Source organism: Garra rufa, chromosome 13 (assembly GCF_049309525.1).
Source record: "Garra rufa chromosome 13, GarRuf1.0, whole genome shotgun sequence".
In the NCBI taxonomy this organism is placed as follows: Eukaryota; Metazoa; Chordata; class Actinopteri; order Cypriniformes; family Cyprinidae; genus Garra; species Garra rufa.
In genome coordinates, this window is record NC_133373.1 from 20,931,707 (window position 1) to 20,959,512 (window position 27,806).

The following is a 27,806-nucleotide window of genomic DNA, read 5'->3' on the forward strand; positions in this document are numbered from 1 at the left end:
TGTCAATAACAGACAATCTTCGGTTAACGCGACCTCTGACTTGGACAGACATGAAGGTCCAGATTTTTTGTTCATTTGTTTTAATATTCAACAGGCAAAGTTCTTTTTTTTTCTGTTTCTAAATACAAAAATGTTCATAATTGTTTGAATAAAACAGACTACTGTGGGAAAAAAAATCTGAATATTTATCTTGTAACTCTTAACAAAAGCAACCATAAAAACAAAAGCAGCAGTAGCAACAATAACAACAACAACAACAACAATAATAATAATGATAATACTAATAAGAGCAAACATTTTGGTCATAACATGGTCGGTGGCCCTTGACTTGGTATTGTTGGTGGAAATTGGCCCTCGGTGAAAACTAATTGAGGAACCCTGGTTTAGACTGTAATGACCTTTCAGCCATATTCATCTAGAAACTGCTTTAAGACAATACAGAAAACATTGCATTTTGCATTGCATTTGGTGGATATAACAGTGAATGTGTGGATGTGTATGAGCTGTAATGTGAATCTGGAAGTGACTTGAAATTGGAAAAAAGTCTTGATTGACAAAATAAAAAAAAAACGACAAACCATTTTGTTATACATTTCCTTCTTTTCCACTATTTTCATACAAGAAAGAATTGACCTTGTAAATGTTTCAGGAAAACGTGTAGACATCATAGCTTTCCATTTCCTCTCACTTATTTGCCATAGTTGAATTCCATAACATGCCAATTACATGTGATACCAATTTCACGTGTTCGCACATAAGTTTTTTGCATTTTATTTTTTTTTAGTTAGTTCTTAGTTATTGCCTTGATAATAGAAAATATGAGCTAGGCATCATGTATGTGTCACGATCCAGGCGGGGTTGAGGAGTGGAGATGGATGAGGAGAACCGGAGTAGATGAATGAATAAAGTTTATTGAAAATAAAACACTGTAACTAATACAAACAAACAAAAACCGGGAGTATAAGATGAGCACATGAACACAAGCAAACAGAGGTAACAGAATCATTTACGGACAAATGGGGAGTGCACACACAGACTCTTAAATATACTGAAACATGGGCGTGGTCACAAACAAGATAACGAGATGACGAGGGGGAAATACAAATATGGGCAAGACTAAACCAAAAGGACTAAACCAAAAGGGGGAGAACAAGGACTAAACCATTAGAACTAGAAACATGAGGGAAAAACACTGGGAAAACAGAACCGAGACAGAACAGGACAAAACACAGACATGTTCCTGACAGTATGACAGTTGCCAAAGTGAGATATGAGCTAAAATGACCAGATCCTGCCATGAGCTATATAGGAGACATATCTTGTATGTACATATAGGGCTTATATGTGGATATAAAGAAGCAATACAGGAGACCTACAGTATATGGCCTGTATATGCACATATATGCACCTCAATTTTGCCTATATGTGGCATATATACGCATATATATTATCATATATGTGCATATATACTGCATATAGGTTTCATATATGCGCATATATCCTCATATAGGTTCTTTCCATGTGGGACGTGCCATAGAAGAACCATTTTTGGTTCCACAAAAAACCATTCAGTCAAAGGTTCTTTAAAGAACCATCTCTTTCTTACCTTTTTATAATCTGAAGAACCTTCTTTCGCCACAAAGAACCTTTTGTGAAACAGAAAGGTTCTTCAGATGTTAAAGGTTCTTTATGGAACCATTTAGACAAAAAAGGCATTGTGAAGCACCTTTATTTTTAAGAGTGTAGGATGTAGGAACACTATTATTATTCCTTCTGAAGTCTGACAGATGTAGTCACTATACACTGTCATTGCATGGAGTCTATTCCTAGAGAGCTTCTTTTCTCTTTTTTTTTGGTCATCACTGCTTATCGGTGCTACCAACGATTCCACAGCAAAACAAACAGTGTTCCAACCAATCACCGTCAGGGGATTGGTGTTGTGGACTTTCGTACTGGTGCAGGGATGTGAGGGAGGCAGAGCGAAAGTCCACAACACCAACCCCCTGACGGTGATTGGTTGGAACACTGTTTGTTTTGCTGTGGAATCGTTGGTAGCACCGATTGTTTTTTTGGCATATCTAGGACCCTAGGCTGACCAAAGAGACGCATTTTTTTTTTTACAGACAATTTATGGGGAAGGCAGCGAGCGGATCGTGAAGAAAGGTCAGCTGAAAGTGACACTTTATGTTTCAGGCTTGAAATCGCTGATACAACCTTTAAGTCATTGATGTCTTCTACATCGCAACAATTACCCATTTGCCACTACTGCCCTCTACTGATCAATGCTAACATCAAACAACAAGAACAAGTATTTTTTTCTGCACTTAAAAGTTTTGTGGGGGGATTTGGTACTAGCCAAAACTATGGAGGCCTGTTTCCGCCATTGGATATTTTTTATTTATCCCACAATACTATTATTATTATCTTACTATACAGACTTTTATCTTGCTATTCTTAGTTTGTTTTTTGCATTTCTGAGGAAAAAAAGTAAAAAATGTCAAATATATGGGGAAATGGGCTTCCTTCAAAAAACCCACAACAATAAAGATCAGTTAACAGGACCACTCATATGTTAGAATGAGGAAGACAAACCTGTTAATTAGTCTTGTGTCTTGTAAATTTGTGCTTGTGTCCAGTACAATTGTGTTTTCGGTCATAAATGACCTTCTTGTGTGGTTTTCAGACAGCTGGCACTGTATAAAGGCTTTCAGTCTGAGAACACACTGGTTTAGTGTCACACGGATGGGACGGCTGCAGCTGCTATCACACACTCATTGAAATGCCAGTTGTAGTCTTGAGTCCTTGGATAGTGTTTCATGACCAGAGACATGCAATGTATGTGTGCTTGCAAATGGCAGCTCATCATAAAACAATCTATGACTACAGGACACAATAACTTGATTCCAAGATTATCACAATTCTGACAGTTTCCACAAAAGCTCATGTTAGCCAGGTACTTTACTTTGGTGGCCTTGGTTAAAAATATGTAGCAATGTTTGACATAAATCTTACATTTGTAAAACATATATTTAATACATGCCAGGTAACAAAGAAAAGAGACAAAAACAAAAACAAAAAAATCATATTTACTATTACTGTAATGTATAGTTTGGGCATCAACCCCTTCATGCTAAACCCACTTTCAGTTTTATAAAAATATACAAAACAAAGTAATGCATATGTATAAAATGAAATGATTTGGTAAATACACTTTCAAAAGACACAATATTTTAGAAATACAGAAGACCCCAGTAAGGCCATTTAAGAATTTGGAAAACAGGTTCTGCAAAAATAATCAGCAGTACCATTTTTCTCCAGAAGGTGGTGATAGTAAGATGAAAATAATTTAAAAAATTCAGTCTGTGGCTCATAGGTACAGCATTTTCTGAACCAGTGGTTCTGAACTTGGGGTGGGACTGCTTGTTTGGCACTACATCATTATTTTTGCAATTCTGTTAAAGGCTACATCTTTAATATGAGAAACTGAATGTTGAATCTGGCCTGCAAACTGCTTTACCATTCCGAGATGGCATGCGGGAAAAAAAGCATGTAAAACATGTAAAAAAAAAAAAAAAAAGTGTCCAGTAGTTTATTTTCTGTTTCTATTCTCTCCTTTATTTTAAAGCTGACTGTGAGCTTTGGTAATTGTAAAATACTTTAAGAAGTTTGGAAGCAGTAGTTAGTAAAGTATTTATAGCCATATAAACAGGCTCTATTGAGGTTGGCATTCATGCAGAGGAGGTCCATTTTTGAGCCAGTTAATCGAGTTGTAAATACCAGGTGACCAATTTCACTGATGGAGGTTAACTGATGGCATTATAGTTATAGCATCTATTAGCAGTAGGTGAACATTATCAGCTAAATCACTTAACACTGAAATGCACAGAGATTTTTGGACTTTTTTTAGTTTGGCACTTAAAACATTTGAATTCCAGCAGGTATTATTGGTTCTTCCACCCAGTGAAAACTGGTAAACTATTGATGGGTCACAGACAAAAAAGTTTGTATGAGTTTGTGAGGAGTATTTCAGTGCATTCCTGTAGCCTGAATGGGCTTTTTGAGAAAGAGGCAAAAAATGTATGAAGAAATCAGTGCGTAGTGAATATATGTGACCCTGGACCACAAAACCAGTCATAAGCGTCAATTTTTCAAAATTGAGATTTATACATAATCTGAAAGCTAAATGAATAAGCTTTCCATTAATGTATGGTTTGTTAGGATAGGACAATATTTGTTTGAGATACAACTATTTGAAAATCTGGAATCTGAGGGTGCAAAAAAAATCAAAATACTGAGAAAATCGCCTTTAAAGTTGTCCAAATGAAGTTCTTAGCAATGCATATTACTATTCAAAAAATAAGTTTTAAAATATTTAGGGTAGGAAATTTACAAAATATCTTCATGGAACATGGATCTTTACTTATTATCGTAGTGATTTTTGACATAAAAGAAAAATCGATAATTTCAACCTATACTTTGTATTTTTGGCTATTGCTACAAATCTACCCGTGCTACTTATGACTGGTTTTGTGGTCCAGGGTCACATATGTGTTTGTGTGTACTGGTATTAACTACATTATGGGGACCAAATGTCTCCACAAGTGTAGCAATACCTTGTGGGAACATTTTTAGGTTGCTGTGAGGAAACAAGCAATAAATAATACAGAATGAAGTTTAGGTGTAGGGTTAGGGTAAGGGATAGTAAATACAGTTTGTACAGTATAAAAAACAATAATGCCTAAGGAATGTCTCCATAAAAATACCAGTGTGTGTGTGCGTGCGTGTGTGTGTGTGTGTGTGTGTGTACCTGGTATTCATCACGTTGTGGGGACCAAATGTCCCCACATTCCACAATGATAGGAATACCAGTAGATTTTGACCTTGTGGGGACATTTCTCAGGTCCCCATGAGGAAACAGGCTTATAAATCATGCACAATGAGTTTTTTTGATGAAGTAAAAGTATGCACAATCTCCTGTGAGGGCTAGGTTTAGGTGTAGGGTAGGTGTAGGGCGATAGAAAGTACGGTTTGTACAGTATAAAAACCATTACGCCTATGGAATGTCCCCATAAAACATGTAAACCCAACATGTGTGTGTGTGTGTGTGTGTGTGTGTGTGTGTGTGTGTGTGTGTGTGTGCAGCACTACTAGCTCTCACATTTACAAAACAAATTAAAATGAGTGAGTCACATTAATAAATGATGCAGCCTATAGCTACAGATATCCAAAAATTCACAAACCTGGCAAGCAAAGTAAAACACAGCTGGAGATCAACTGGTCTCTTAAAATGCAAGACTTCAAATGTATCCATTTATCGATTAAAAAAAAAAAAACCTCAGCCCAACAATAATAAAAAACAACATAAAATGCCCTCATATCAATGTATATTATTTTAAAATTGTGATAAAACTGCTTCCAATCCAAGATCAGAAATGTGTATCTCTTGCTTTCATGCTAGCAGCACTGCATTTTGCTGCATTCCAAACCACACTCTTAAAAGGTACAAGGCACTGGGGCAGTACCCTTTCAAAAGATACGAATATGTTCACAGTAGGTACTAATATGTACCTTTAAGGCAGTAATATGTACCATTTAAGGGTAAATAAGGTACAAATATGCACCTTTTAGTTTTTGTTACTTTTATTGTTTTAAGCTTTATACTTTTTTTTTTCTAAGAGCGCACTTTACGTTCAAGTACTCCTGGAAAGAAAAGTTGGAAAGGACACATGAAAAGTCTTTCCTTCTGAAATGGTTGTTTGGTGACAGTCTACTGTAGGCTCACTGTTCAGAGGATGACGTCTGGGTTCTGTTTGGGACACTCTTCATACAAAGCATGTTGTGACTTCCCAGCCGTAGTGCTGTAAGGCAAATGAGGGCAAAGATTAACCACATTTCATGTGTATCAGGTTTAACTGCGATCTGCTCTTAATAAAATATGTTCTTAATAAAACAGTGTGGCTTTCTTGAGGCGGTTAAAGAGCTTAGTTGTTTTGATTCGTGGTTTATGTTCTATCCAGCCTTTCTTATTAAAAAAATGGAAAGGGGGAAAAAAATCCAAATCCCCAGAGAGAAAAGAATTTTTAACATGTCTCTTGTGAGGGTGCTGGCAACATGTTGGCATCCTACTGTAAGTGTCAATGACTAACCACAACCAGTCCAAATAAAGTACTCAAAACAACAAGAAATTAATCAACAGTATCCCAATACGTGTTCAAACCTTAATAAAACATTGTAAACTGCAGGAATGCACATTTATGAAATCTCCAAGGGTAAATGAAAACAAGGCCCAAATGGAATCTGCTGATGTTTTCAGCATTTCTGTGTGGATTTGGGCGGAGAATCTGCAGAATGGATTAGGGCTGAACACCATTATTTATTTATTTTATTTTAGCACAGGTTTAGCACATCAAAATGTTTATCACTATAGCTGAGAGAAATGCTAATTATCAATAAGTGTTGACAATATTTTTTTAAATATTTTTTCAACAAATGTGAGCACACTACCTGTGCTCACATTTGGTTTAACTTTAGCACTTGTTGTGTTAAATCTGTTCAGACTTCATATAGTGGAATGTTTAAAAAATGTAAATTCTTAATATTCACTATCAGTATTTTTATGGTCTCATAAACTTTATGTTGCATATTACAGTTGAATGAGCCAAGTCATTTCAGGGCAGCATTTCTCTGACAAGTCAAATTGTGGTTGGTTTGAAAGCATGTCATGGGGTTTAAATGAAAGATTTCTGCTGTTAGTGACAAAAAAAACTTGAAGCAACAAATCCACTCCTTTCTTTGCCAAAAAAAAGGTAATACATGCATGTAGAGTACATGTATTTCCTGGAAAACCCACACAACTGGATGTTAGGACTACGTCATAGCTTTCCAAGAAAGAGAAAATGGAGGCCTGAGCAACTTCAACATGCTGTCAGAGACCATAACGTGCATAATACATAACGCACATGAGAATAACTTTGCTTTTCACTTGCTGAATCTGACAGGTGATTTTATAAAATATAGATCACTACAGTATTTTCTCAGTTGTTTAAAAGATTAAGGCAATTATCAATAGTTGATCAAATTTTCTAATAAAAGATTATACATTTTTACGTGATTTGTTACTTAATTAGCTATTAGCTGATTTTGACTCAAAAGGATAAGCAATTTTGTCATAAAAATAAGCTCATAAATGTATAGGTTTTTATCAGTGAAAGACCAATTGGATGGAAATGAGCAAATTCCACAAACAGTGTTAATGCATTTTCACTTTGTGAAAACTTTTTGATAACTGAACAATGGTACAAACTGCAAGCTTGGATGGAAACTAAGATCAGGTCCTGCAATGATGTGCTTTGACATCACATCGCTGTATCTTTCAAGGCATGCATGGAGCCAAATTGAAGAAGCACAAGTGTGCAAATATTTTATGAAAAACAAACTATCCTGCCATGTGTGATACATTAAAGACACGAGAGGCATAAACTGCATTGAAAAGTAACTGTTGCCTTGCTGGAGATATCTAGTTAAAGTATTTATAATTGAATATAGTATATTTAATGACCTAATTGTTAATTTAAGTGAATTTTTAGTAGCCTATTAAAAGAAGTGGCACCGTGTTGAAGCTGTTGTGACTGAAAGCTATTGATTGTGTCTATCTATATTATCATAATGTTAATGTTTTATGAGAGATTAAACCTTTGAAGTACTGTATGAGAAAATTAAGTTATGAGCTTAATTAACATTTAAGTAACAGTTCAAAGTTAAAATTCAAGTAACTTAGTAACTTACTATAAAAAGAATTTTCAGTAATTGACTAGCTGCGATTGTCACGTAACTTACTGTAGAAGAATTATATTTATATTTTTGCTGTTTTCATTTACAGTAGCAACCATAAAACTGTAAAGTAGAACTCACTCATTTGCAAGCGCAACTTTCTTTTCCCTTTTGGTGCTTATTACGCAGTACAGCGTAGCAATTGGTGTGGGGTGAAGAGAGGGGAATGTGATCAGCAAAGCACCTCAAGCCAGGAATCGATCACAGGTCACCAGAGACACAGTTGCACTATATGTCAGTGTGCTAACCACTAGATCGGTACCAACAGGTTCCATTGCTGTTTATTTGATTCAGCCCAAAATAAATAAATAAATAAATGAAATAAACCATGCATGTTGCATGATTCAAATACAAATATTATTTATCAACAGTCACAATTAACAGCTCATCATTATAACAAGCTTCATTAAATCTTCCCTTATTGCTAGATGTGTCGTAACCAATGCTGGTCATTTTATTTATTTACTTTTTTTTTTATTTATTTATTTTTTATTAAAGACTACAATTGCTTCATTTGCTTCATTCACTGTGTTTTCCTTCTCTATCCCAATGGCAGTGTTTCAGAAAACCCTAGTGTATGGTAGTACATAGAAATCACATTCTGGGGTGAATTTATGATTATGATACTAAAGTTAAAATAATATGATAAGTATTAAAAGTATGTAAAAAGCAGTATAATGGGCTGTTTTTGTACAGGTAAAATAACTGGAAGTGAATGATACCAGAAGCCAAACAATTCAACACAACACATTCAAGTTCAAGTCAACAGCACATTGTTGGTTACTGTAATTTTCTACAGTACATAATTGCTTTTTGTGTTTTCTACAATACTTTGGAAGTTACTGTGGCACTCACAGTACTTCTTACATTACTGCAATTTTGACTGAATTTACATTATTCTACTGTGAACTAGTATACATTAATTTAAAAAAATCATAGTTAATAGTTAATGGTGAGAATTGGTGCCCAAACAAAGGTGTGATCACATTACAGTTTTTTACAGACGCTAGGACACATTTCTCAATACTTAGGTCACTTATGCAAAACTCTTCAGACAGTGAGCACAACAGAAGTCTATGTGGGCTAAACTGAGGATCAATTATCATTGTTTTGGCACAAAATGCATTCAATGACTACATCTCTCAAATTTCATGCATTCTTTTCTCACTCAGACACAACAACTGCCAAAAATCTGTGTACGTACAGGACATTTTGCACGTGCTTACATACTGTTTTCAAAACTGTTAAACTTATGTTCAAAACAATAACATAATGCAAAACTGAATAAGACAGCTGTCAGAGTATCACCTCAGTCACCTACACAGGACACACCCTCTGAAGAACCACCCACTCGTTCCGGATCACCTGACTTCTGATCACTCACCTGACTTCACTTACCACACCCTATATATACCCAGTCCGCTCATTCACCCATCGTCTGGTCTACAGATCGCACTCCCCGGTTCTGCTGGTTCTCCTCGAGCCCTATGGACTCTGTTTCTCCCATCTGTTTCCACGGACATTGCTACCTGTGCACAAGGACTGTTCAGATAAGATTACCCTTCGTTACAACCAACCATATTGCTGTTTGCTACCTACCTGCTGTTCAAATAAACTTACCATTTTTATATTATACTTACCTCCGTCTCTGTCTTCGTCTGTGTGTGACAGAAGACCAGACCTACAAAAATGAACACTGAAGAAACCACTGCACCAAAACCTTTTACCGAACTCATCAATGCTTTCAAGGCGGCTCTCACACCATCACCGCCGCCATCTGCCTCAGGAAGTCCCATGGCCTTACCTACCACGTTCGCTGGAGAAGCGGCTGAGTGCAGCGGTTTCCTGCTACAGGTTGAATTATACATCCGGATGCAACCACAACAGTTTACTACAGAGGATTCCAAGGTAGCATTTCTGATGTCTCTATTATCCGGTAAAGCTTTACAATGGGCGAAAGCCATATGGAACGCCGACAATCCCATTATTCATTCGTTTGATCAATTTACCAGTCATTTCTCTGAAGTATTCAGCACAACCACCAGCGTACTCATCGTTTCTGATCAACTGTTCCGGTTACAACAAGGATCTTCTTCGGTGCAGGAATACACACTCCACTTCCGCACGCTGGCGGCGGCTAGTGGCTGGAATGAGATCGCGCTGCTGGGTGCCTACAGGCAAGGTCTCCACCCAGACATTCGTGCTGCTATGGCGCTGTATGATGATTCCATCGGCTTGGAGACCTTCCTACAACGGACTACTCGGGTATCCCAGCGACTAGCCGCCTGCCAGCCCCCACAAACCGCTCCTCAGCCTGCTACGGTGGCAGCTTGCGTTCCAGTACCAGAACCAATGATAATCGATTCAACAAGGCTTTCTCGGATGGAACGTCAACGCCGTCTCACTTCTGGACTCTGTTTATATTGTGGCAAACCTGGTCATTTACTCCGCAACTGCCCAGTCAGACCCCCACGTCCTGTGGTGAGTACCATCCAATCTGATATCGAAACCGCCCAACTTACTTTGATTCCAGTAACAATTCATACTGCTGAACGTACTTTATGTTTTTCTGCTCTGATTGACTCAGGCGCCTTGGGAAATTTCATCTCCCAAGACTGTCTAGATCGCCTGCAGTTACCTCGCCAACGTCACCATCCGGAATATGCTGTAAGGACTATTCAGGGAAAACCACTGGGACGAGGGCGGATTCGTTACTCTTCACCGGTTATCACCCTTCAAATTGGTCTGTTTCACCAGGAAAGGATTAAACTTCTGGTACTGGAGAATTCCCCCGTCGATATCATTCTCGGACGTCCCTGGCTTCATTTCCACCATCCTGAACTCCGCTGGGATCCATGTGACATCATCAGCTGGAGTAAGCATTGTTTTAAGAACTGTATGTCATCCGAACTACCATCTACCTCTGTCCCTCTGTCCCTCTGTCCCTAGCATCAGCCAGAATTGAGAGTCCTGACATCACTACATCGATCGAAATCCCAGCGGAGTACATTGACTTCGAGGATGTATTCAGTAAACAAGCTGTCATTCACCTTCCTCCACATCGGCCATGGGACTGCGCTATCGATCTGCTACCTGGGGCTCAACTACCAAAGGGACGGGTATATCCACTGTCCAACCCGGAGCGCCAGGCGATGGAGGAGTACATCCAGGAGGCTCTCGCACAGGGATTCATTCGACCATCTACCTCACCAGCCGCTTCCAGCTTCTTCTTCGTGGGTAAGAGGGATGGAGGTCTCCGTCCCTGTATTGATTACCGTCAGCTCAACTCTCAAATAATTCAACAGCCTTACCCACTTCCACTCGTCCCTGCCACCCTCGAGGAACTCCGTGGAGCTCGCATCTTCTCCAAGCTGGACCTGCGGAGTGCTTACAACCTCGTTCGTATTCGTGAGGGAGACGAGTGGAAGACGGCCTTTATAACACCCAATGGCCACTATGAATATCTCGTTATGCCCTACGGTTTGTCCATCAGTCCCTCAGTCTTCCAAACATTTATGAACGAGGTGTTCCGGGAATTTTTACATCAATTTGTTGTTGTCTATATTGATGATATTTTGATTTATTCCCGGAACCAGGCCGAACATCGCCATCACGTCCGTCAGGTCCTCCAAGTCCTACGTCAAAACCACCTATTCCTGAAGCTGGAGAAGTGTGAGTTCCACAAGACGGCGGTGCAGTTCCTGGGCTATAACATCAGCCCCGAGGGTGTGCAGATGGATCAGAACAAAGTTCTCGCTATCCAGAACTGGCCTCAACCCAGCACAATCAAAGAACTAAAGAAGTTTCTGGGATTTACCAACTTCTACCGCCGATTCATCAAGGATTACAGTTCAATCACCACACCACTGACCTCCCTCCTTCGAGGCCAACCCAAACATCTCGGCTGGAATACCTCTGCCCACGAAGCATTTCAACAACTGAAGAAGATCTTCAGCACTGCTCCTCTCCTACGTCATCCGGATCCTGATCTTCCATTCGTAGTTGAGGTTGATGCATCTACCATCGGCGTCGGAGCGGTGCTGTCGCAAGAGGCTGGTGACTCCACTCTCCTCCATCCCTGTGCCTACTTTTCCAAAAAACTATCCCCGGCGGAGCAGAATTATGACGTAGGCAACCGGGAGCTCTTAGCCATCAAGCTCGCCTTGGAGGAGTGGTGTCATTGGCTGGAAGGGGCTAAACATCCATTTCTGATCATCACCTACCACAAGAACCTTCAATACCTCCGAGAAGCCAAACGTCTCAATCCGAGACAAGCCAGATGGGCTCTGTTCTTCACCCGGTTCCAGTTCAAGATTACCTACCGTCCCGGATCTAAGAACATACCAGCTGATGCCCTATCCCGTCAATTCTCCAGTGACTCCTCCACCGAACCAGACCCATCATACCACCCAAACTGATTGTTAGCCCCATCCAGTGGGATATTGACACCTGGATCCAAGAGGCCACCCTCCAAGAGCCTGCTCCGCCGGAGTGTCCAGAGGGAAAGATCTACGTCCTGTGACGAGTCGGCTGCCTCCCCCCTAATTATCATCACCACCCCGTCCCTTATTCGCCGCCCTTCTCCAGGCTCCCGACGGGAGTGGGTGTGTAGGGGAGAGGAGGGGCGAGTAATCGTCTCGGCCTGGCAGCGTGTGATGAGGGCACCTGAATGGAATGAAGCCTCATCACCGCCGCTGTTTAAATGCCGAGCGCGCCTCTCCTCAGGAGACCGGTCTCTTCCCCCGTGCATGCACGCTGGTGTCCTCGCGGGTCCAGGAAGGGGTGAAGATGGAACCAGCGCTGCCGAGGATAAGCCGCTGGACTCGCGGTCCGGCCGAGAACCGCACTACTGATGGCCGACGGGCCAGGATGCCGGGCCGAATTCCCCCCAAGAAGCACCGTGAAAGCTCAGAAGGAGGTTGAAGCCGCAGGAGATGCAGCCGCCCCCTAGCACCCCGGTCCCAAGCGGGGGAGCGTGTGCGGCCGCCAGACTCCGCCCCTTTCCTGGACCCTTCCCTACCGAACACTGCCCTCCTTCCTTCACGATATCCCTTCACACGAGGACACCAGATTCCCCTGTTTATTTTGGACACTATTATTTCCCGTTTGGACACTTTCCCTTTTTATTTTCTGTTTAATAAAAGCCTCTCCGAGGCCTGACGCCACACCCACTGTGTCTGTCGTTCGTCCCTCCCGCCACAGTCCCTAGCACCCAACGTCAACACCTTTTGGACACTGTCCATCAATCTCCGGGCTCTGGACACCCAGGTAGCAGAAGGACCCTCTCGCATCTCCAACCTCGATACTGGTGGTCCAGTATGACCCGAGATGTCAACAGGTACGTCCAAAGCTGCTCAGTCTGTGCCACTACTAACACTCCTCGTCATCTGCCTACAGGAAAACTGGTACCACTCCCCGTTCCACAGCGGCCCTGGTCCCATCTCGGGGTTGACTTCGTGACGGATCTCCCGAATTCAGAGGGCAACACCTGCGTGCTAGTCATTGTGGACAGATTCTCCAAGGCCTGCAAACTACTACCTTTGCCAGGCCTCCCCACGGCTATGGAGACCGCTGAACTCCTCTTCCAGCAAGTCTTCCGTCACTTTGGTCTCCCCGAGGAGATAGTGTCGGACCGGGGGCCGCAATTCATTTCACATGTCTGGAAAGCCTTTTTCAAATCACTCGGAATCTCTGTTACAGTTTTTTACAGACGCTAGGACACATTTCTCAATACTTAGGTCACTTTTGCAAAACTCTTCACACAGTGAGCACAACAGAAGTCTATGTGGGCTAAACTGAAGATCAATTATCATTGTTTTGGCACAAAATGCATTCAATAACTACATCTCTCAAATTTCATGCATTCTTTTCTCACTCAGACACAACAACTGCCAAAAATCTTTGTACGTACAGGACATTTTGCACGTGCTTACATACTGTTTTCAAAACTGTTAAACTTTTGTTCAAAACAATAACATAATGCAAAACTGAATAAGACAGCAAAGTTCAACAGCAATATTTTATTGAAACATATTTCAAATCTAAAAATGTGAGTAGATTAGCATTACTATTGTATCAGTGGATGGTGTGTATACAAATTCTTGTATTTTGGAATTACTTAGTGCAAAAAAATAAAAATAAATAAACGACATAAAATATTGACGAATTCTGCATTATGTCTGATTCATTCCAGTAACATATATTGTAGTTATAAACAATATATATTGCAATTATAAACAGAGATGTGTCCTTGTTTTACACAAGAAAACACTGTGTAATGCTACATGTTGTTAGTGTTTTTTAGGTCATTGTTTTGTGGGTGACAAAGTGTGTTTGTCGACTGTCAACCTTTGCTAGTGTTCTGGAAGAATGAGTTTATTTGAGACCTGAATAAAGTGTTTTGGTAGTTGTAGTGCATTTTGAACGTGAAATGAACTGCTTTGCCAAGCTGAAAGTCGGTTAGGAGAATTGTGTGAAGAGTTTTACAAAAGTGACCTAAGTATTGAGAAATGTGTCCTAAGGTCTGTAAAAAACTGTAATCTCTCCTCAGGGTACCACCCGCAAACCAACGGCCGGAGTGAGAGGAAGATCCAGGAGCTTGGACGCTACCTCCGGGCATACTGTTCTGAGGACCAACACAGCTGAAGCAGGTTCCTCCCGTGGGCCGAGTACGCACAGAACTCCCTGCGCCAGGACACTACCGGCTTAACACCTTTCCAATGCGTACTCGGTTTTCAGCCTCCGCTGTTTACCTGGACGGAGGAACCCACAAATGTTCCAGCTGTCGACTACTGGTTTCGAGAGAGCGAGAGAGTGTGGGACTCAGCTCACCGTCACATCCAAAGAGCCATCAGACGACACAAGGACTTTGCTGATGCTCGTAGGAGAGCAACTCCATCGTACCAACCTGGAGATAAAGTCTGGCTCTCCACGAAGGACATCCGGCTAAGGCTACCTTGTCGTAAGCTGAGTCCCCGCTACATTGGTCCATTCGAGATCCTGAGGCAGATCAACGAAGTGACATATCAGCTTCAGCTCCCACCCAGGTACAGAATTCATCTCACTTTTCACGTGTCCCTTCTAAAACCCTTTTTCCCCTCTGCCACAGAGTCCACCGGAGCTGAAGCTGAACCTCCTCCTCCGGAGATCCTGGATCAACCATCTGTCTACTCTGTGCGTGAGATCCTGGATTCCCGACGTCGAGGTGGACACCTGGAATATCTGATAGACTGGGAGGGGTATGGACTGGAAGAACGATCATGGGTGGCCAGAGACGATGTCCTAGATCCCCAACTCCTATCTGACTTTCATCGGAGCCACCCGGATTGTCCTGCCCCTCGCGGTCACCCTCGACGTCGGAGTAGGGCGTCAGGAGCCGCCCCTGGAGGAGGGGGTAATGTCAGAGTATCACCCCAGTCACCCACACAGGACACACCCTCTGAAGAACCACCCACTCGTTCCGGATCACCTGACTTCTGATCACTCACCTGACTTCACTTACCACACCCTATATATACCCAGTCCGCTCATTCACCCATCGTCTGGTCTACAGATCGCACTCCCCGGTTCTGCTGGTTCTCCTCGAGCCCTATGGACTCTGTTTCTCCCATCTGTTTCCACGGACATTGCTACCTGTGCACAAGGACTGTTCAGATAAGATTACCCTTCGTTACAACCAACCATATTGCTGTTTGCTACCTACCTGCTATTCAAATAAACGTACCATTTTTATATTATACTTACCTCCGTCTCTGTCTTCGTCTGTGTGTGACAACAGCAAAGTTCAACAGCAATATTTTATTGAAACATATTTCAAATCTAAAAATGTGAGTAGATTAGCATTACTATTGAATCTGTATCAGTGGATGGTGTGTATACAAATTCTTGTATTTTGGAATTACTTAGTGCAAAAAAATAAAAATAAATAAACGACAAAATATTGACGAATTCTGCATCATGTCTGATTCATTCCAGTAACATATATTGTAGTTATAAACAATAAATATTGCAATTATAAACAGATATGTGTCCTTGTTTTACACAAGAAAACACTGTGTAATGCTACATGTTGTTAGTGTTTTTAGGTCATTGTTTTGTGGGTGACAAAGTGTGTTTGTCGACTGTCAACCTTTGCTAGTGTTCTGGAAGAATGAGTTTATTTGAGACCTGAATAAAGTGTTTTGGTAGTTGTAGTGCATTTTGAACGTGAAATGAACTGCTTTGCCAAGCTGAAAGTCGGTTAGGAGAATTGTGTGAAGAGTTTTACAAAAGTGACCTAAGTATTGAGAAATGTGTCCTAAGGTCTGTAAAAAACTGTAATCTCTCCTCAGGGTACCACCCGCAAACCAACGGCCGGAGTGAGAGGAAGATCCAGGAGCTTGGACGCTACCTCCGGGCATACTGTTCTGAGGACCAACACAGCTGAAGCAGGTTCCTCCCGTGGGCCGAGTACGCACAGAACTCCCTGCGCCAGGACACTACCGGCTTAACACCTTTCCAATGCGTACTTGGTTTTCAGCCTCCGCTGTTTACCTGGACGGAGGAACCCACAAATGTTCCAGCTGTCGACTACTGGTTTCGAGAGAGCGAGAGAGTGTGGGACTCAGCTCACCGTCACATCCAAAGAGCCATCAGACGACACAAGGACTTTGCTGATGCTCGTAGGAGAGCAACTCCATCGTACCAACCTGGAGATAAAGTCTGGCTCTCCACGAAGGACATCCGGCTAAGGCTACCTAGTCGTAAGCTGAGTCCCCGCTACATTGGTCCATTCGAGATCCTGAGGCAGATCAACGAAGTGACATATCAGCTTCAGCTCCCACCCAGGTACAGAATTCATCTCACTTTTCACGTGTCCCTTCTAAAACCCTTTTTCCCCTCTGCCACAGAGTCCACCGGAGCTGAAGCTGAACCTCCTCCTCCGGAGATCCTGGATCAACCATCTGTCTACTCTGTGCGTGAGATCCTGGATTCCCGACGTCGAGGTGGACACCTGGAATATCTGATAGACTGGGAGGGGTATGGACTGGAAGAACGATCATGGGTGGCCAGAGACGATGTCCTAGATCCCCAACTCCTATCTGACTTTCATCGGAGCCACCCGGATTGTCCTGCCCCTCGCGGTCACCCTCGACGTCGGAGTAGGGCGTCAGGAGCCGCCCCTGGAGGAGGGGGTAATGTCAGAGTATCACCCCAGTCACCCACACAGGACACACCCTCTGAAGAACCACCCACTCGTTCCGGATCACCTGACTTCTGATCACTCACCTGACTTCACTTACCACACCCTATATATACCCAGTCCGCTCATTCACCCATCGTCTGGTCTACAGATCGCACTCCCCGGTTCTGCTGGTTCTCCTCGAGCCCTATGGACTCTGTTTCTCCCATCTGTTTCCACGGACATTGCTACCTGTGCACAAGGACTGTTCAGATAAGATTACCCTTCGTTACAACCAACCATATTGCTGTTTGCTACCTACCTGCTATTCAAATAAACGTACCATTTTTATATTATACTTACCTCCGTCTCTGTCTTCGTCTGTGTGTGACAACAGCAAAGTTCAACAGCAATATTTTATTGAAACATATTTCAAATCTAAAAATGTGAGTAGATTAGCATTACTATTGAATCTGTATCAGTGGATGGTGTGTATACAAATTCTTGTATTTTGGAATTACTTAGTGCAAAAAAATAAAAATAAATAAACTACAAAATATTGACGAATTCTGCATCATGTCTGATTCATTCCAGTAACATATATTGTAGTTATAAACAATAAATATTGCAATTATAAACAGATATGTGTCCTTGTTTTACACAAGAAAACACTGTGTAATGCTACATGTTGTTAGTGTTTTTAGGTCATTGTTTTGTGGGTGACAAAGTGTGTTTGTCGACTGTCAACCTTTGCTAGTGTTCTGGAAGAATGAGTTTATTTGAGACCTGAATAAAGTGTTTTGGTAGTTGTAGTGCATTTTGAATGTGAAATGAACTGCTTTGCCAAGCTGAAAGTCGGTTAGGAGAATTGTGTGAAGAGTTTTGCAAAAGTGACCTAAGTATTGAGAAATGTGTCCTAGCGTCTGTAAAAAACTGTAATACCTAGTTCTGCCATGAAACTCTAGATGACGCAGGCTGACGGGTTGTTAACTTAAATGATGATATCACAGAGTTATACGATTTGGCTCAAGCTGATAATGTCGCAAACGTAACCAATGAGCTTGCAGCTATTTAAATAGCTGGTAGCATTCACTTGGGCATTTTGCAGCGTGCTTTTAGAGTTCCTCTGAAACCCTTCACCTTCCCCAGCTCCACCTGTATAGATCTGCTACAGGTTATTTTATGCTATTCGTGCTGCAGCAGTATGTCTTAAATACTCACAGTACTGTTTCACCATATTCTTTGGCTGTAGCAAGTTCTGTACTTGCTTGCAGCAGCAATAATCCACAACTACAGCAATAACCAACAGCAGCAGCAATTCAGCAGAAGCAGCATAGCAGATCTATTCCGCCAAGACCAAATACATTAACATTGTCATATCCATTACCATGCTAAACTTTTCAGAGGGTTGTCATGACAGAAATATATTTGACCTAGCACTCATGGGTGTGCGGTATCTCACCTTACTCCGGTGTGCTCCACATCCTCTATAGTGTCTGGCAGGGGCTTATGGGCTGTCTCAGGCAGAAACATAGTAAGGGCAGCACCTATGAGCGGGCACAGGCCGAATACCACCATGGGGGCGTGACGGCTGATATTTCTCAAGAGGTAGATGATGGGTGCAATAACTCCTCCTGCCCGTGCACACATCGAGCCCATACCTATGCCATTTTGTCTAAGAAAAAGAAAGACATGTTTCTGTATCTCACATCTCAACTTAACACTAGGAAGTGTTTGAATATGGAGAAGTGTAATGTAACTCTGTGTCCTAACCAGGCCTGATGCAACACAATTACAGTAGAAGTATTTTGTCTGTTCACACTGTAAATGAACAAGGCTGTGCATCAGAGTAAACTAAACACCAGTCACAACATTTTATACAGTTATTTGTAACTTGATAGTGGTGGGGAAAGTTTTGGATGAGCACTACCAACTGAACCACAGTAGAGGCATCCAATGGGGTTTGTGGGTTATAACATGTATTTCTTTTGATATTTGGCTATAAATTACAAAGTTGTTAGCAGGAGTGGTCTATTCAGATCTATGACCAGCTTCATTGTCTTAAAATCTGATTTAAATGGCTGTCACATTTACATCAAAATAACAATCTACACTTAATAGAAACCTCAAATTGTAGTCATAAACTGCATAATTTCCTGAATTCTGTGCTGTTAAGCAGTTAGTGTGCCGTGCCAATGGCTTACATTGCACCAAGCCAAACAGGCTTTTTTTTCAAACTCTAGTAACATTAATATAGGTCAATATAAATAGGTTTCTAATGCAAGCTGTATGAAACAGTAAAGATAAAATAATAAGAAGAATAAGAAAATAATAATACGAAGAATGAAAATAATAATAAGAAATAAGTTCTCACTTTGTAAAACTCTTGTCCTTGCTTACCTGATGACTGTTGGGAAGACCTCTGCTGAGTAAATGTACACAATGGACAGTGATGCGGTGATGCCAAACTTGCCCACCATGGCAAGTACAGTACGAACAACAGACAGATCTATGAAGACAGAAATTATGAATGGAGGATGTTTGTTATGACAGAAAAAGATCTGTGGAGTCTCTGGTTTTATTTCCCAATTGCCTAAAGGGACAGTGGCACACACAAATCTTGATGATTTTAGTTAGTGAGTTATATAAACAATTTGTTTATAAAAAAAGTCATAGTTTTTAAATGTGGCTCAGAAGGCTTCTGTTTCATCAACAGTAGTACACAATGGCAAGCATATTGAGGAGCTATGACATCATTACATCAAATAAAGCCTGTGGTCTGTTTATTGGATAGAATTATTATTATGTATCACGTACAACCAGTGGTACACTGCGGCGCTTTATTACATTACATGCTTGCTTTGTTTAAAAAAAAAGTTATTTGAAAAGTTGGAAATTTCTAGAGAGAGTATCTGTCACAGTTCTGTCTGTCTTGTCATTGGTTTTTCCCATTTGTCTTCCCCCCGTTGATCTGTCATTTGGTTTAGCCCTCGTCACCGTCATCTGTTACACCTGTGTTTTATTATCAGTCATCAATGTCACCTGTGTTTCTTGATTAGTTTGTCTTTAAGAGTCTGTCTTTGAGTTCAGTGTATTGTCGGTCCTTAACGTTTTGATGTGTGTGAAAGCTCTTCGTGTTCCTGCCTTGTTCCTCTTGTAGAATTATATTAAATATATTGTATTTGTGAATATCGTCTATCGTCTCGTCTAGTCCTGCATACACCCGTAACAGAAGGACCGACCTAAACAGTTCCCCAGCGTGTTTCCCCTGCTTTATTTTTCGTTTTTCTCAGTGTTTATTTTTTGGTTTTTATCATGGACCCTGCTGTGAGCATCATTCTCCTGGAGCAGGGGGATCGCTCTCTCGAGGACTACACCAGAGACTTTATCCACCTCGTGCCTTACACGCACTACCCGGACTACTGCCTATGTACCTTCTTCCGTAAGGGACTGAACAACACCATCAAGAGGCAGTTGTCCGGGGAAGGTCCTCGAGAGAGCTTCGCTGATTTCATCGTGTGGGTGCTGGTGTCCAGCAGATCTTCGTCGAACGCGGAGGATGACACCAGCCCCACACCTGACCCAGAACCCAGCCCAACATCACCCCGACAAGCGGAGTTGCAGCCCGAGCCCACCGACGATGGAGAGCCAGAGCCAAGAGCGACAGAGCCAGAGCCGGACACATCGGACCAGGTGCGAGAGCCGACTGCAACATCCGCGACGGTGGAGTATGACGTGGAGCAAGAGAGGGCTACAGAGAGCCCTGCCCACTGCACCACCACTGAGGGTGAGCTTGGACAAAATTCTGGGGATTTAATAGACTTTTTCTCGGATCTCGTCGAAGATAACTCTGGTAACTTAATTGACTTTAATATGGAAATACCCGTCTGTCCTGTCTGCCCGCAATTCCCACCCACCCACCCTCTGTCATCCACTGCCATGTCTGTCTGGCCACCGCTGTCCCCTGACAGCCCCTCAGCTCACCCTCAGCCCAACATCTGTGCAGTGGGCTCGCCGCGGGGCTGCCAGTTTCCAACGGCGTCTCGGCTGGAGGATCCCTCAGCTCCGCCTCCAGCCTCCGAGTCCTGGACTCCGCCTCGGCCCTTCGACCCCGCGGTTCCACCACGGCTCTCGACGCCCTCCTCTACACCGTCACCCGTCGATCCACCAGCTCCACCGGGCTCCATCGTCTTTCCGGCTCCGCCCTGGTCAGTCGTCACCCCATCGGCTCCTCAGGACTCTGCTCCTCCGGCTGTGCCTCGTCGCGCCGTCCCACCGGCTCCTTGGGACTCCTCCTTCCTGCGGGCACAGCCTCCATCCTCTGTCGCTCTGGCTCCGCCGCGGATCTCCGGGACTCCGCCTCCGCCTCGGGCGCCAGAGCCTGTTCCACCTTGGCCCTCCGCATCCTCGGCGTCACCCCGGATCATCGGCTCTCCGTCTCCGCCTCGGGCTCCTCCTCCATCTGCTCCGCCTCTGTCGGTCGGCCCCATGGAGTCGGCGGTCCTCCCTCCACCATGGCTCCTCCCTCCGTCGGCTCCACCGTGGGCCGTCATCATGGCTGTGGTCTGGGTCCTGTGGATTTCCTCCTGCTTCAGGTCCCTCCTGTGTCTTCCCTGGCTCCTCCCTCCGTCGTCGCCCCCATGGACTGTCTTCTGTGTTACCTGGACTTTTGTTCTGGTCCTCCTCCGGGGGTTGCGTCCTCCGCCGGAGCCCCCTCCCTCATTGACTTTGGTTTCCTGGTTTTCCGCCCCTCTCGTTTTTTCGTTTTTTCCACGGCGCGAGGACGCGCCTTTCCGGAGGGGGGCGTAATGTCACAGTTCTGTCTGTATTGTCATTGGTTTTTCCCATTTGTCTTCCCCCCGTTGATCTGTCATTTGGTTTAGCCCTCGTCACCGTCATCTGTTACACCTGTGTTTTATTATCAGTCATCAATGTCACCTGTGTTTCTTGATTAGTTTGTCTTTAAGAGTCTGTCTTTGAGTTCAGTGTATTGTCGGTCCTTAACGTTTTGATGTGTGTGAAAGCTCTTCGTGTTCCTGCCTTGTTCCTCTTGGAGAATTATATTAAATATATTGTATTTGTGAATATCGTCTATCGTCTCGTCTAGTCCTGCATACACCCGTAACAGTATCTGAAAGAGCCTAGTGAAACATGTTGATGCTCTTCTTTCATGCTACTTCCCCACCAACAGTGTGCAAAGGTGGATCTGGCTGGGAAAAAAGGCACTGCATTGTCCTCTAATACTTGCTGACCTCAAACTAGTGAACACTAATATAAAAGGCATGATGTCTGGTAACTAATGTTTTCAGAAGAATAACAACTTGATAAGTAAGATTGATAAAATTGTAATATAAGTAAGTCTGGTAATATTGACGCAAAACGAAAATACATAGCACAAAATTAGCTCAATTATAATCAGCAAAAAGTTCAAGTGATTTGAGATCTGTAGTTAAGTAAAGGTTTGGTTTTTCACCTACCATCTGGAATGAATATGGTGAGAAGGCAGGCCAGGCCGCCTACTGCCAAGAATGCTAACTGGGATATCCTGCGTGAGCGGTTTAGGGTGAAGAGAGTAATGGTACGTGCCGGCATCTCCACCAAACCAAAGATCATCTGTGTCAGGTAGATATTCATACCAAAGTCTGAAATATTGAGTGAAAGCCCATAGTACACTAGGACATTTACAAACCTGTAACAAACAAAATCAACAAAATCAAATATTACTACTGTATCTTGTGACAAAGGAAACTATAGGGCATTCCTGTTTTGTAGCACCCTTAAAACACTGTAAGTTCTAAAAATGAATATAGGAATGACACAACTTAAGATAGCAAACGTTTTTGTTATTAATTATTATAAAACATAAAAGGAAAACATGTAGTTGTTATGAAACATAAAAGGGAAACATGTAAAACTTAAGGGAAATGAGAGTGACAGCAGGAAATGCTGGAAAATATGACTTTCCTGTGTTTTAATATATTGTAGGGTTACTCTACTGTCATTTCTCATTTATTAAGAGGTAGTCATGCAACTGTCATTACCTCTAAATAAAAAACAAAGACATGTTCTTTGATTAACAGTTTCAGAGTTATCTCTTAATAAAGTTCATAAATCGCAAATTCATAAAGTAATTTGCAGGTCCAGTGAAGACAAGATGTTATTGATAGCTCTTTTAAGCTCTCACTTTTCACATCACATTTTTTTCCACAAATATTTTCTTTTATTTTTAGCTTGAGAATTCTAGACCTGATTTTGTCTGAGACTGTTACTGTAAATCTTTCATTTTAAATTGAAGTTGGGTTATTTGTGGTTAACTCTGCATATTTACCACAAGTAAAAGAGAATAAGGGACTGTTTCCTCATTTTGGGCGTTCGGACCAAATCGATGACAGTGTACTTCCTCAGGTCTTGCATTTTCTCAGAGTTTTTAGGGCTCTGTAAAACAAAAAAACACATTTCAAGTATTCTTGGACTAGATCCTTCTGTAATACAAGCTGGAGATTGAGACTCTTTTGAATGTGTGACAAAAGAGAGCTGCAACGGCAGATAAAATGCAAATACAACTGCATAGCCCTATCGGGAAATTTAGTTTGACGTAGTAACTGTTTTACAACATGTAAAACTTCAAAACTTACAACAGGTTTCTAGTTTCTACTTTTGTTACATCATGACACATTTTGGCACATTTTGAATGTTTTCCTTATTGGACACAATCAGCTCAGGTCATGAAGTACCCTACTAATCAGATCAAGAGGTTATTCAGCCGTGGTAAATAAGAGAGATCGAAAATGTGCAGTGTTGATGAGGCTCCTAGACTTGTTTGTGTCTTTGCCTGTGGGCAGTGCCTGAAACCCAGGAGGAGTAAAGCGGAACAGACGCTACAATTCTTCTTTGAAAACAAGTTTTATACAGTCTTTGGTTTGTTCGTTGTAAACAGTCTCTTCCTATCTGGCCCAGAATAAGCTGCAATAGGGACTAGTTTTTATGCTTATAGTCAAAAGTCTGACTATGGCAGGCTAAGAGTATGCCATACCTGACAGAGCTCAATGTCATCGTCTACCAGAGGTTTGCCATTAATAAGTGCTGCCTTACGAATCAGATCCACTGCCTCTTCATGCTTGTTATTGGCCATTAACCAGCGGGCAGATTTAGGAAGCACCCTAAGAATGCAGAAAACATACATGAATAACGAGAATACATGCAAGAACAAGGGCTACAGTGGCCTCAAACGTAACTGTAACATTTTGGACACTTAAGTCACAAGTCACGTTGTGGCCTTTTTGTGTTTCATGTGCAACTCACCAGACGTAGAACAGGAAGAGGAAGCCTGGGGCAGATATGGCCAACTGCAGCTTGCGCCAGTCTCGGATGAGGTAGGCCACACCTGCAAGCAAAATGTAGCCAAAACCGAAGAAGTAGTCTGTAATGACACCTGCCAACATGCGCTTCTTTGGGCCTGTCCACTCAGTGCCTGCAGAATGAAAAGATAAAATGCACACATTGGACAATAAGCTACACTCACAGTAAACCAGAAGGTCCCAGTGCCAGCAGACATCGTGTTAAGCCTATAATCGAAGACTGCGTCTTGTCTTTAACCACAGTACAATTTGAAAGAATATATATATATATATATATATATATATATATATATATATATATATATATTCTTATTATTATTAAGAAAATGCTTTTGCTACTACAATGATAATGCTTAATACTATTTTTTTTTGAGAGAGAGAGAGAGAGAGAGAGAGAGAGAGAGAGAGAGAGAGAGAGAGAGAGACTATTTTAAAATGTTGAAGACTTTAGTGGATCTCTTACTTACCCAACACAAATGCATTCATTATCACTGCAGAAATAGTCATGCCCACCACAAAGCGAAGCAGGACATATATGTAGAAATTTGGGGCGAAAGCTACCCCCACTCCAAAGATGGCCTGTACTGCTAAACCAATTAATATGATCATTCTGCGGCCATACCTAAAATACAGAATAGAGCCATAGGTCATTTCAGAGATACACTACTGTATGATTAAGCTCAATTACTAATATGTTTCCTAGAAAAGAGGTTTGTATGGGTGTCTCCTTGTGAAAAAGAACTACTGAGTGTGCACTTATGAATGTATATATATATATAAACAACAACAACAACAAAAACACTCCTAAGTAATTGCATTCAAAATAAATGTAAAAATAAAAAGTAGTATTTCTGTTTCAATCGTGAGTTTGGTTTGGTCTGGACTGATCAAATGAATACCTCCTGGATGCAATGTTGCTTTGAGTAAAATTAACACCTTCAATGTATCTAATTAAACTTCCTAATAATTGAGAGAGTGCTCTATGTAGACTGCAGCATGCTGATAAAGAGGATTTTCATGGCAGATTAGTTCGTTTTTAACGTGCACATAAACAAATGTACATTGTGTATGTAACAAGGAGTACTTGTAATATTTTGACATAAAACATATGACCCAGACTACATTAAATATGTGTTTACTTGCTTTGAGGATAAACATGCCAACCACAATATTGTTTGTGTGGTGAATTGTTGGCTGCCAAGAAAATGAAACCATCCTCCCAAAGTTCAATTTTAAGCAATAAACTATTTTGGTACTATATTGGATCCAGTGTACAATCTTTGTCCTAAGGCAAAACCTTTTGAGAACCACATACTGTAGATGTTGCTCAGTCTCATGTAAACATCTGTAGTATTTCCAGTATTTTAGAGCATTCCATTTCACATTCTGACTTCAGTTCATTCAGCAGTAAATGTTTTCACACTACAGTGCTGCTATTGTCTGTTCAACTCTGAAATGTGAACATGTGCTGCTTATTAGATCCGCTCTCTAAAACCATTACATTTACAATACTGCAGAAACCTTCTGATTTGGCTATAGCACAAGACATTACTAGTCAAATCACCACTTCTCTCTATAAATATCATTAAATAAAACCATAAATAGGTGTGCACACAGGACAGAAGCCTTCCCAGCCATCTCGAAAGTGTGACAGAGCATAAACTGTTTTTCTCATAGACAGAGTCACACTTGTCAGCTTGCTGAATGGGTGTGTTCAGAGTTTTTCTGAGACCTGTTTAAAAATATCCAAAACTTCCTGGTATTTAAGCACTTGTCCAGGCCCGTGCAGTTCGCCAATCATCTTATGTCAATCAGAAGTGTTCTAACTTGATATTAGTCCTTGAATTTCAGATCCCGGTTTTTCCACTGGAGTGGAAAATGTTTTGGATGTGTGAAAGAGATTGTATGCATTTAAAGTTACCTTGAGGTTCTTCTACTTACTTATCAGCAAGGGCACCAAACATAACAGCACCAACCAGCAGCCCAAACATATAGATAGAAGATCCTATGTTGTTCAAAGTGGCATCTTCACACACAAGATCCCACTGTAAAATAAGGTCACAAGGTAAAAATAAAATAAAATAAATCAGTGTTATACTTCATAATCTGGTTATACAAGGTGGTTTGTGGAACATTATGGGTAGTTGTTGTCAGTCCAGGTGGTTTATCAGTCCTAATCAGCTAGGTCAAGATGGCCTTTCCTATCCCCCAAAGTCCATCTAGACTAACTAATGACAAACGTATTAATATAATCAGCTGTTACTGGAAACTGTCTTTAGTTTCAGCAGGGATTTCATGAGCCCACTCTCATAAAAAAGTGCTAGTATTGTGCCTTCAGAGGTACAACAGCTTGTCATGGTTGCAATATATTTAAAGGGATAATTTTGTACCTCCCCCTATAAGATTAATTTTAGTACCTTAGTGTTGTATATATACCCTTAGGTATTACTATTTAGTGGTAAATAGAGAATAGAAATGTCCAATTTGAAAGTACTGCCATAGTGACAACCTGTTTTTCTAAATGATTACACATAATTATTTCAGTATCACATTTTTAGTCTTTCTTCACCACAAAAATACGTTTGGTAGGATCTTAGAAGTAGTTTGTTCCAGAAACTGTCCTAGAGGCCTATACACCTGGACTAAAAATACCCCCCTAAAACACACACCAAACTTTCTTCCACCTCAGCCCAGCAGCTGGACAGCAAACAGCAGTATCAGATAGTCAGCCCCGTTGTGAGGTTGGTCAAAGATCGAGTGTTTGTAAATCAAAGCAGGTTCTGCCAGGATGTCCTGCTGTGAGCAACCCATCTCTCTGGTCACGTCACAAAAGGAGCACAGTTCCATTGGTCTGTTTTGAGGTCCTGTGAGTTACACCTCTTTAATGAAGCACGGGAGGCCAGAAATTCTTAATGCAGTCTGCACCCAAATCTTCTAAACCACAATACATGACTGGCTCCAATAGTACCAGAAAGAGAGATGCATTAAGAAAGAGCAACGCTTTGCATGTTACATCACAAAACCACCACATCCTGTTATACAACCATGATGTTTAGAGATTAGCACTCACCTCTGTGACAATAGTACTGAGAAAGACTTCCTTGCTGAATTCCCATCCTCCTGTGCAGCCATTAGAGGCGGACGAGTGCTCAGTAATTGGTGGACTATGATTAAGCTGGGACAGAGGACTATCCTGAAAGGACATGCAGGACTCCCCAGGAGCAATGCTGAAGTTGAAGCCCAGCCTGGGGCCACCCCCATCACCCGTTGGCCAGGCGGATCTGCACAGGTGAGGGGGTACGGCCCCAGTGAAGACAGACACCAACATGTGAAAGGCCAAGAAGATCTGTGGCAGGCAGATCCACACATAAAGCGTCTTCTGGAAGCGTCCAAACCCTCCAATCCGGTCCAGGACTTCGTCAAAATTCATCCTGCCTTTCCTTGTCACTTCACTTCAT

The 27,806-nt window shown here is 41.8% G+C and overlaps 1 protein-coding gene across 1 annotated transcript; it reads right to left on the reverse strand.

Annotated features, from left to right (window-relative positions):
- Positions 1-784: 784 nt before the first annotated feature.
- On the reverse strand, positions 785-27,781 carry LOC141283199 (solute carrier family 22 member 6-A). The gene is made up of 10 exons (XM_073816481.1): positions 27,419-27,781; positions 26,290-26,393; positions 24,816-24,970; positions 24,293-24,461; positions 24,024-24,150; positions 23,319-23,425; positions 22,468-22,679; positions 19,391-19,499; positions 18,453-18,665; positions 785-5,858 (listed from the first exon to the last, which is right to left on the reverse strand). The coding sequence occupies exons 1-10, from the start codon at positions 27,776-27,778 to the stop codon at positions 5,786-5,788; spliced, it is 1,629 nt and encodes a 542-aa protein (XP_073672582.1). The 5' UTR covers positions 27,779-27,781; the 3' UTR covers positions 785-5,785.
- Positions 27,782-27,806: the final 25 nt, after the last annotated feature.

Bases quoted from the DNA above. Each gene is read 5' to 3' on its own strand.
- LOC141283199 (XM_073816481.1), bottom strand. From the start codon at position 27,778: ATGAATTTTGACGAAGTCCTGGACCGGATTGGAGGGTTTGGACGCTTC. The intron at 19,500-22,467 runs GTAGGTGAAAAA...CTGTCTTCATAG, and splicing joins CACCATATTCATTCCAGATG to ATCTGTCTGTTGTTCGTACT. The intron at 18,666-19,390 runs GTAAGCAAGGAC...TCTTTTTCTTAG, and splicing joins GTCTTCCCAACAGTCATCAG to ACAAAATGGCATAGGTATGG.